We start from the raw sequence: 10,929 nt of genomic DNA on the forward strand, positions 1-10,929 counted from the left end.
GTTTAGCTGCCATGCCAGCCCTGGACTTCTTATCTTGTATGAGATAATTAAATCCCTTTCTAGCTGAGGTCCAGTTTATCAGAGTTCTGTTCCTTACAGTCAGAGTGCATTCTGGTGAGGGTACAGCTCAGTGGTCAAGTGTGTGCTTAGCATGCATGAGGTCCTGGGTTCAATCCTCAGTACCTCTATTAGATAGGCAGACAGACAGACAGACAGATGAACCTAATTACCTACCCACCAAACAATTAAAAAAGTGCATTCTGACATGCCACCACACAGTGTCAATTATGATTAGGTGAGTTCACACGAGTGCAAAACAATAAGGAATAAATGTCGCCTGTCATCCCCTGAGTTCCCTGTCTCCATAGCAACGACATGCTACATTCGCATTTATGTTTGCCATTCCCCTCCCAAGACCCTGAGTTCCCCAAAGGCCAAGCCCATGTTTGTGTCCCTTGTGCTTGGCACAAAGTTGCCCCCATGAGTGTGGGACAGTGTACCTAACTTGTATTGCTGGGGCCTAGAGGTCAATTTTATTTCTCACAGATGGAAGTGCTGACCTCTGGAATGTTTTAACTCGGCCCAGAATGAAACTTTTGCCTCTTGGTGGGAACTGGAGGTCCTGTCAGAGTCTCAGCAGTGGGACCACCCAGTGGCTGGGAGACACCCTAACAAACAACCGTTTCACTCCCTGCTTCCACAGCTGGAGGACCTGCAGGGTTCCCTGGTGCAGATCAGGCCACATGCAAACTCTGGAGGAAGCCCCTGCACCTTCCTTTACTGTCACCCCGTCTACACCCTGGGCTCTGCTGGAGGGACGGGGAAGGAAGGGAACTGCCACTTGTGACAGCCTCGTGTGCAGGCGCTGGTCTGCACTCGTTCAGGCCCGTACTTCATCTTCACTATAATCCTGTGAGGACACGTTGACTTCGTTTTGCAGATACGAAAAAGAAGTCTCGTTAAAATTTAGTAACTTGGTGGCTGAAACGCCCAGCTGTTAAAAGGCAGCAGTGGAATTAAAGCCAGGCTGGTCCTCCACGCACCCTCTAGTGCTCAGCACCTGCCGCCAGGTGAGCGCCCCAGCCCAGAACACCCTGCCAGGTGCCTCTTTCAATGCCTTTGTATTCCTGGGAGGAAACTGCTGCTTTCATCAAAATAAAAAGAAAAAAAATCTAGACCTCCAGGGCTAGTGTTTGGTGGAATATCTTCACGTCAGAAATGATGGACAGAAGGAATGGTCTGAGAGGTCCCGATTCCCGTTACAGCCACCAAACTGTCACCATACGTTATGGGGGGAGGGTCTCTGAACGACAGCCCTAACCTGGGGGGGACCCATGCGCCCCACCCCACCCCGGGCTGATGCAGGGAGAAAGCCCTGAGGCTGTTTACTAGCACAGATCCTGGTGGAAAGTGCCACACCAGTGTTAGCTGAGGTGAGTTTCGCTGTTGTCATTAACCCTGGTTCCAGGACTCCTAAGGCCAAAATGCTCGCCCTTGGCCTCCCAGCCCACCTCCACAAGGAACAGTTTCGGGTTGGACGATGTCTCCACAAAGAAGGTACACCTCAGCATGAGCTCTGCTTCACAGAGGGAATCAAGTTAAAATGAGGTCACCAGCGTGGGCCCTAATCCAGTGACTCATGTCCTCATAAAAAGGGGAAATTTGGACACAGAAATAGCGGGAAGATGATGTGAAGAGACACAGGTGACACCACATGACGACAGAGGAAGAGGGTGGAGTTGTGCTGCCACAGTCAAGGAACATCCGGGGCCACCAGAAGCTGGAAGGGGTGCAGAAGGAGCCTCCGCTAGAGCCCGTGGAGGGAGCACAGCCCTGCTAACTAACACCTGGATTCAGATGCCCAGACTCCACAACAGCGAGACAAGAAATCTCTTCTAAACCACCCAGTTTGTGGTACTCTGACGGCAACCCTATGGAATCAATACAAACACCCTCAGATGGTCCCAGGGCCCCCCAAGCCTTTAAAGTGTAGGTCCAGATAGGCAGGGTCCTCACCCCACCTTCCCAGGGCCCCGCCGTGCTGGTCAGTTTCCCTCTAAGGCCTGCGGCCCCTACGGACCCTTGCCGTACAGCAGGTGTTCCCACATGGAGGGGCAGCCACATCCTGCTCACCCTTCTCTGATGAGCTGAGAGATTTTGCTACAACTGAGCTTTCCAGCGTGAATGGATCTGTCAGGATGGCAAACCTAATGTCAGGGGAGTGGTGGAGTGACGCAGAGTGGAGTCCGACCTGCAGTGCCAACAACACACCTGCACTCCTGCCCTTCCCGCCCCAGGGCCGCGCGAGGCCCCTGAGATCAGGTGGGAAAGGGCTGAGTCAAGAGGATCCAACAAGAACAGTCACAGCAGGATTCTCATGGACACACAGGGTCCCATGATGCTGCGGCTTCATCGGAAAGGCCACTGTCCCCCAGGATGAAACACCGTGTAGGCATTTCCTTACAAACCCGCCTGGGGCTTTGCCAGGTGAGGAGAGCCGGGTGGACGCTACTGAACGGAGGAAACAGTCATCGCCCAGATCTAGAACCACACAAACTGGGACCAAGACAAATCAGACCCCTGCTACCCCAGGAGCTTTGGAAACTGACCCACCCACCAAGGCTCCCCACACCTGCCCTCCAGCCAACCTTGTCTGCTCTCTGCCGTCTTCCCTTCATGGGGGTTCTCTGGGCACTGGGCCGGGGGGCTGGCGTCCGCTTGGCCTTCCTGGCAGCCCAGCCCGGGCAGGCTTCAAAGACAGCAGCTGCCGCCTTCACCCTCTGGCCACGGGCACTGGAAGGAGTGGCACAGGTGGCCCCTACACGCAGGTTCAGCCCAGTGAGCCACCTGAGAGAAAAGGGGGTTCGGGGAAGCCACTGTGCTGAGCTTTCCTGAGGAAAGTAAGTCTTCAGGAACTGGCGGCAGTGGGACCTAGTGGGTGACAGCAGACTCTGGAGAGAATCCTGGCTTAGCTGCTCACCAGTTATGTGACCCTGGCAAGTCACTTCAAACCTCAATCCCCTCCCTGCAAAAGGGGGGTAGTAATAAACAGTTCCAGAGGGCTGGTGACCCAGACACGGTTCAAACCAATCTAGATATGACATCTAATTTAATGCAGTTCTTACAAACAACCACCATGAGGTGGATACAATCACTATCATCCCATTTACAGATGAGGAAGCAGCACAGAGAGGCCTCATGGCTCAGTTAGACAGCCAGTAGAGCTGGATTTGAGCTCAGGCATGCCGGACTTCAGGGTTCTTGCTGCTTTCTTATGTAATTATGTGAAGTGCCCATGTACACTAGGTCCCACCCCACTAGCCTGGGCAGATTTCATTCCCACTTTATGGACCAGGGAATAGAAGCTCAAAGAAGCCCACCCCAAGCACCGTGGATGGTTGGCTCCCCCAGGAAGGGCAGCTGAGCCTGGTAGGGCCCTCACCCGCCAAAGATGCTCAGCTGGCGCAGACTTGGCACTCCAGGGAGAGTGGAGGCTTGACTGAGAGCAGCCGGGGGCCCCTGGCTGGGGGTCCAGGTTAGGGTGCTCACCTGTGAAGCGGGAGCAGCTGGCAGTCACAGTGGAAGGGATTGCTGCTGAGGTCGATGAGCTCCAGCTGGCTGAGAGCGGGCAGGGCAGGCAGGGCCTGCAGCTGGTTCTTCTGCAGGTGTAGGCTCTGGAGCCGGGGCCCCAGGCCCGAGAAGGCCCCGGGAGAAATCTGCAAGGAGGCACCAGGCCCTGGTGTGAGGTCCTGCCAGGACTGTCCCACCCCCAAGGCCTGGGAGGGGGCCCCATGCTGCCCTAGCAGAAGGAGAATGGAGTGCCCAAGGAGGGCAGAAAGGGCAGTGCCAGGGTGGAAACCCAGGTTGGTCCTATGCCAAAGCACTTGCCCTCTGCAAGTCACCCAGATCCCTAGTTCATGTTTCTCTCTGCTACACCCAGATGCCCCACAGAATGGCAAAGCCCTGCCCACAAAGTGTGCAACAGTAGGTAATCCCATGGACCCATGTTCCTCCTCCAGGCCTCGGCAGTGCCCTACCTGGCAAGGCCCTCCGTGAGCACGGGATTCCTCCTGCTCTGTCACCCACACCTGAGCCCCCTGGGGCAGGCCTAGCATCTGGCTTATCTCAGGGACTTCACCCCCAGCTCAGGCCTGGCATCGCAGGGGTGGTAATCTTTGCTAAGTGAACACAAGCTGCACAGGGCCTCATGCTGCCTCCCTTCACCCTTACACCCTCTGTGCCCACCTGCTCCAGGCCACTGCTGTTCAGGAAGAGGTGTTGCAGTGAGTGGCCCACGGGCTGGAAGGCCCCATCTCTCAGGGCCCTGAGTGGGTTCCCCGAGAGCTGTAGCTCCAGGAGAGCAGGAAGCCCCTCCAGTGCCCTAGTGGGCACCTCTTGCAGCTGGTTCCTGTCTAGGTGCAGCTTCTCCAGCTCTGGGGCTGGGCCCAGTGCCCCAGGGGACACTTGGGTGATGCGGTTCCCACTTAGGTAGAGCCAGCGCAAGGCCTGCAAGCCTGACAGCTCCCCGGGGACCAGGTGTTCCACAGCATTGTGCTGTAGGTGCAGGGAGAAGAGGCTGGGCAGGGCGCGCAGGGCAGCCCCTGGCACCTGTAGGAAGCGGTTGTGCTCCAGGTACAGGTAGCCAAGGCGGGGGGCCCCTTCCAGGGCGGCAGCGCTGAGGCCTGACAGCCTGTTATCAGAGAGGTAGAGGTAGATCAGGCTGCCGAGTCCTGCCAGGGCGTCTGCCTCCAGCTCCGTGATGCCACAGTGCTGCAGGTGCAGAGACACCAGGAGGTCCAGGCCCAGGAAGGCCTCTCGGGGTACCAAGGGGAAGTGGTTCCGCCTCAAGTCCAGGAGTTGGGTGTCATTTGGGAAGCCGCGGGGCACTGCCCGCAGCCCTTGGCCTTCGCAGCCACTATGCCGGGACTCCGGGGCGCATACGCAGGCGCGCGGGCAGGGCCCGGCCTCCTCCTTGGGGGCACCGGCAGGGGCGCGGGGCCGCGAGGCAGCCAGCTCCTCTTCCCTCTCCTCTGCCCCTGCTTCCGAGCAGCGCAGGTCCGAGGGCCGCAGGGCGTCCAGGGCCTCGCCGCGCAGGCGCCGGGGCCCCCAGCAGGCGCCATCCGAGCGCACGCGCGCACGCGCCAGCCACTCGAGCAGCGGCTGGGCCTGGCAGCCGCACCACAGCGGGTTCCCCTGCAGCCGCAGCCGGCGCAGCAGTCCCGGGCCCTGCAGCGGCGGCAGGGCGTCCAGCTGGTTCCCACGGAGGTCCAGTGTGTGCAGGCGGGGGCAGTGGGCGAAGGCCCTGGGGTCCAGGGCCTGCAGGGCCCCGTGGTCCAGCCTCAGCTCCCGCAGGCCAGGCAGCGCCAGCTCGTCCTCCTCCCCCACGTAGGTGAAGGGGTTGTGGCCCAGCTCGAGGCGGGCCAGGCCGCGGGCCTGGGACAAGGCTGGCCCAGGCAGGGACTGCAGCTCGTTGTGGTGCAGGCTGAGCCGGCGCAGGGCCGGCAGGCCGGCCAGGGCCTCGGGGGCTAGCACGCTGAGCGCGTTGTGGGATAGCTGCAGCCAACGCATGCGCACCAGGCCCTGGAAGGCCATGGAGGGCAGGTAGACGAGAGCGTTGTGGGCCAGGTTCAGCGTGGCCAGCGCGCCCAGCGCCCCAAACGTGCCCGGCCGCAGCTCCTCCAGCATGTTGCTCTCCAGCTCCAGTCGCTGCAGCGAGCCCAACCCATCCAGCGCCTCCTGGGGCAGCGCGCTCACGTGGTTGGAGGCCAAGTTGAGGAGGAGCAGGCGGCCCAGGCCACGGAAGGCACCCTCGGCGACCAGCTCCACCTGGCAGTGCCGCAGGTCCAGATGTGTCAGGTAAGGCAGGTCCTGGAAGGCAGCTGGCGGGATCACCTTCAGCATGTTGCCCTGGAGGTCCAACCTCTGGGTCAGCTGAGCGGGGAGAGGTAGAGGAGGCTGAGCAGCACAAGACCACGACCTGTGCCCCTTGCTAACCCTGGCCTCTGTGCTTGCTGTTCCTTCACCTGGAACACTCTCCTCCCCTTCATCTTTCCCTCATTCTCTTCATCCTGCTCCCTGACACCTCCTCCGGGAAGCCTTCCTCTCCAGCCCCTTGGGTATCCCCCACTCTGGCACTTCTCACAGTGAATTGTCATTGCTCATTTACTTTCTCTTCCTCTCTAGCTCTTGACTTCATAGGACAGAAAGCATATCTTATTCCAGTACATCCCCAGTTCTCTGCCACAGGACCTGTAATTAATTCAGTATGTATATGGATCACCTAACTTTTTCCAATCACATAGGATTTTAAATAGATTGTTTTCCTGTTGTTTGTCATTATTATTCCAGTTTTATAGACGTTAAGACTGAGGCTCAGAGAGAAGTGACTTGCCGGGGCCTCCCAGGCAGGCAGTGGCAGGTCCACTGGTGCCAGCCCAGGCTCCTTGTGCTGTCCTCCCCACCAAACCTTGCCCTGCTGACCTCAGGGATAGCATCCGGCACCTCGGTGAGGTTCTGGTGCCGGCAGGCAACATGCCGCCTGGAATTGTCGCAGACGCAGGTCTGCGGGCAGCGTTGGGCAGCTGCATGCCAGGTTGGCCCCAGCGGCAGCAGCAGAGGAAGCAGCAGCACCAAGGAGACACTTTGGGGCCTGAGAGAGAGAGCGAGGGTCAGTTGTTTCTAAGGGCAAGGGTCCCAAGCTGTCCATTCGCTGGGCACCAGCTCTTGTTCCTAGAGCCCCTCAGATGTTTTCCTCCTTTGGCCTCAGGGAAGTTACTACCCTGAGCCTCCAGCCCCTCCACGAAGCAGAGGTTCCATCGTTAGCCCTGTTTGACACCAGAGGAAACAGGCTCAGACAGGCAGTCTCGCGGGTCCCCTGATTGTCTGCCTGGTGGCTCAGCAAGCCCTTGCTAAATGTGGTTCAGAGGTGTGCCCAGGCTGTGGAGAGGCTCCTTGGGGGGGGCCTGACCTTCCAGGGTGAGGTTGGTGGTGGAGAGAGGAGCAGTCTGTCCTCAGACAGATGTGGCATCAGCACCACGTGGCAGGAACATAATGGTAGCCACCTCGAGAAGACAGCCTGGCAGCCATGGGAAGGACCAGGCTCGCCCTGAGTTGTGAGGCAAGACTTGGGGGACCAGGTATCCTGGGATCAGAGAGCCTTGAGGAGCCTTAATGGTTGGTCCAGAGCCACACTGACAGGTGAGCAGGTCGCTCTGCCTTCTCTTGTTTATTCCCCTATTGTCTTCTCTTCATCTTAGTGCCACCCAGCTGGCCTGGACTAGGGTGGGGGGAACTGAGTGTATGGGCTGGGTGCTGTGCTTTGGGCAGGATCTGTCTACTTACCTGTCTGTCCACCCACCTCCACCCGCTCCCCATCCACCTGGACCCTTCTGGACCTTTCATCTCATAGCTACTGCCTGCTTCTGCTTAGGGACAACTCCACCACGGTGGCACTCCTGGCTTCCCAAGCATTCCGCTCACCACCAGCAACCAAAGAGAACTCTCCAAAATACAGACAGGCCCTGCCACCCCCAGCTGAAGACCCTCCAGCATCTTTTCATTGCTTTTGCTTTAAAGTCCTGACTCCCGATTCCGCTGGAATCTGCTCAAATCCTTCAGTGTCACCCTTGGCTCCCCCACCAGAAGCACAGAACAGAGCCTCATCCTCTCTGTCTGTGACATCTAGCTCTTGCCTCTGTCCTCAGCTCATGGCAGGGCCTCTAAGCAGCTCTTCCTGATCCCTGGGCTGGCTCCCACCCTGAGCCTCCCCTATTTCCTCTCTTTGGATTGTCACCATCTTTTTTTCAGTCTCCTTGGGGTCGGTGGCATCCTCCAGAGTCTGTAGTGAGGCTGAGGCTCAGGGCAGGCCAGAGAGGGGGGCCCATGGGGACAGATCCCTGAAGGGACAAGCATCCAGACCTTAGAGGGCTGCCAGGCTCTCAGAACAGCTCCTGGAGGACGAGCCCAGGGGAGCCCCAGGGAGCAGCCACATTCATCATATTCTGCAGAGCCCACTTCTGGGGAGACCCTCGGAGAATCTCTGCCCCGGCAGATCCCACAGCCCCTGGCCCCCAGCCCCTGAGAGGCCCAGAGAGGGGCAGGGGCTTGTCTGCAGCCGCTCGCCTCCTCTCACCCACCTCGCAACCTCAGGGCCCAAAGACTCACCCCGCCATGCCGTTCAGGGCCAGTCCAGCCTGGAGACACAGCGTAGGGAAAGGCCAGCGACAGTCCCTGCCTGGACGCCAGCAGGAGCCCCCCTCCTGGCCCACAGGCCTGGCAGCGAGGACAGGGCTGAATGAGAGGCATTGTGGGCAGCCCAGCCTGAGGCGGAGGTGAGGGAGGGGCGGGCATGGCGGGAGCAGCGGCTGGAGTTACAGGGCCTCCTGCTCAGAATCCTGGCCCAGGCCTGGACCGGAATCCCCAGACCAGCCCAGTAGGGAGGAGCCTCAGGGCGCCGGCCAGTGGCTCCCAGACCTAGGCTTCCTCCAGGCTGTAGGACTCTGGGCCGGGCTGGGTCAGTTTCCTACTCCAAAAAAGCATAGTAACTGGCTCATAGGGTTGTGGTGGGAGTTAAGGTAGGCACCTGGCACATAGTAGACCCTGAAGAACGGTTAACTCTGCCCTGTTTATACTTATAATACACTCACATACCTTATTTAACACTGTACATACAATATTTTGCATATTTGTCTTTTCACTCAACATCAGATTGTTGGGAGCTAAGTCGATTCTTAGTTACACTCATTGATTTTGACTTGTATAGTATTCCACTGTATAAATATATCAACTTATCCATTCATCCCAGATATTTCCACTGCCTCCAGTTTTGTATAACAATGTTGCAAAGGACAGGTAAGTACTTACCTTCTTGGAGATGTGCATTCTTTTAAAAAAAATGAAATAGTTCATCTTGATCACCGCAAACATTTATGTATCCTATGGTTTTTCAGATCCTGTGGTATTTCAGATCTGTGTTTCTGGTGGAAATGCAGCTTTCATTACTCAGTTTTTGTTTTTTTTTTTAACATGATAGTGTTACACCACAAGTTGTTTGGCTGTTTTTAGTCAGTGTTGTGTTTGTGACACTTATCTGCAATGCATATTTTAAAAATTTGTTCACTTTTTTTCTATAGCATTCCATTCTATAAATATTACGCAACAGCGGGGTGGGACAGAGGCAGGAGGGTGATCTGTCCCAGATGCAGGTAATAAAGAGATGCAGTCGGTAGGAAATTTAAATATAATGGAACTGAGCTGGAGTTAGGATGCTTTTTATTATCATCCTGTGCTGGCAATTTGAAACAATGTCAATGCTAAAATATTCCTCCCTGTTTGGGCAGACCATTCCCACCTTCTTGGTGCCTCACTGTACCACAATTAATTGTCCATCCCACTCTTGATGGGCATTTGGGTTGTTTCCCAGGTGGAGCTGTTATGAAGGGAGCTGTTGACCACATTTGCACGTGTCTTGGTGGACACATCACAACCCGTTTTGGCAGCGATCTACCCGGGGTGGAGTTGCTGGTCTTAGGATGTGATTATTTTCAGTGTCAGTGGTCACTGCCAAACAGTCTCTCAAAGTGGTTGCACCAATGACCGTGTTGACCAGCTCCACATCCTCTCCAGTGTGTGGGATCATCTTTTGTATTTTAGCCATTCCTGTGAGAGTAAAACCACATTGTGATTTTAATATGTTTCTCTGAAGACTAGTGGAATTAAGTACCTTTTCATGCTTTTTGTGATGTGCCCGTTCAAGCCTTTTGCTCACTTTTCTATTGAGTTGTTTCTGGTATTCTGAATATGAGTTATTTAAAATATATATTGCAATTATTTTCTCCATCTCTATGACTTGCCTTTTCACTCCCTTAATGATGTCTTTTGAGAAACAGAAGCTACTTATTGCTGCCTAGTGTACATCATATGAATAACCCATTGTAATAGCAAACCAAGGATGTTAAACATAGCTTAATGTGTTCATCTTCTCCTTACTCCCAAGGTCTTGAAGATACTCTGTCTCCTAAAGTATCTGTAGTTTTATCTTTTACTGTCAGGATTTTTTGAATTATGGTAAATTATGCATTCACATAAACTTGATAGTTTTAACCGTGTTTAAGTGCACAATTCAGTGGCATTAAGTACATTCACAGTCCTGTGAATTGCTTATTCTTGTCCTTTGTCCAGTTTTCAACTGGATGTGTATTCTCGACGCTGATCCTTTGTTATCTGTGTTGCAGTGTCTGTTTCTACCCTGTCACCATGTCTATTAACTTTTGTGGTATCTTCGGTCAGTTTTTCACTTTTTGACACAGGCAAATTTTCTTACGACTTGTGCTTTTCGTATGTCCAAAAAATGCTCTCCTGTTTTATTTTTCTTTTAAAAATATGGCTCTCAGGCAGCTGGATTTGGGTCACTGTGAATCTTGGTGCATGACTGTGGTGTAACTGCTTCCACCTTGTCCTGTCCCCTGCCCTCTGAGCTGGGTTCATCACCCACATGCATGTGCCCACACACCGTTCAGTCTCCTTGCTGAACTAACGATGGACTGCAATTTTCTTTGCTCAGCGTTGCTATTGATCCGTCTGCTGTGTATGTGGTGTGCCCTTGGCGTAGCTGATGCATTTTCACTGTCGTAATGTCACATCGTGCAGCTCTGCTCCTAATCCGCTTTCTTGAGCTGGCCTGTGAGTTGCTTCTAAGTTCTCGCTGTCACAACAGTGCTGCTAGGAGCCCCCTCAGCCAAGCTTCCTGGGGGTTTTTAGTCCAAGCTTCAGAAGAGAACTGATGGTTTGTTAGCTCCTGGCCCGCAGCTGAGCTCCCTTCAGTGGGTGGCCTGGTGCCAAGCAGGCTCTCCGCACCTAGGGGGTCACAGCAGGCCCCAAGTCGCTGTGCTCAGGGACTCGGAGCCTGTGTGATCCTAAGGTTGGCTGAAA

At 55.4% G+C, this 10,929-nt stretch overlaps 1 protein-coding gene across 1 annotated transcript; it reads right to left on the reverse strand.

The window, feature by feature from the left end:
* Positions 1-1,424: 1,424 nt before the first annotated feature.
* CHADL (chondroadherin like) lies at positions 1,425-8,171 on the reverse strand. The gene is made up of 6 exons (XM_072972420.1): positions 8,164-8,171; positions 6,481-6,649; positions 4,246-5,931; positions 3,550-3,716; positions 2,633-2,847; positions 1,425-1,576 (listed from the first exon to the last, which is right to left on the reverse strand). The coding sequence occupies exons 1-6, from the start codon at positions 8,169-8,171 to the stop codon at positions 1,425-1,427; spliced, it is 2,397 nt and encodes a 798-aa protein (XP_072828521.1).
* Between the last annotated feature and the right edge of the window lie 2,758 nt (positions 8,172-10,929).

Source organism: Vicugna pacos, chromosome 12 (assembly GCF_048564905.1).
Source record: "Vicugna pacos chromosome 12, VicPac4, whole genome shotgun sequence".
In the NCBI taxonomy this organism is placed as follows: Eukaryota; Metazoa; Chordata; class Mammalia; order Artiodactyla; family Camelidae; genus Vicugna; species Vicugna pacos.

Bases quoted from the DNA above. Each gene is read 5' to 3' on its own strand.
- CHADL (XM_072972420.1), bottom strand. The intron at 3,717-4,245 runs GTGGGCACAGAG...GCCTCCTTGCAG, and splicing joins ACAGCAGTGGCCTGGAGCAG to ATTTCTCCCGGGGCCTTCTC. The intron at 1,577-2,632 runs GTGTGGGGAGCC...TCTGTGAAGCAG, and splicing joins CAAGGTTGGCTGGAGGGCAG to AGCTCATGCTGAGGTGTACC.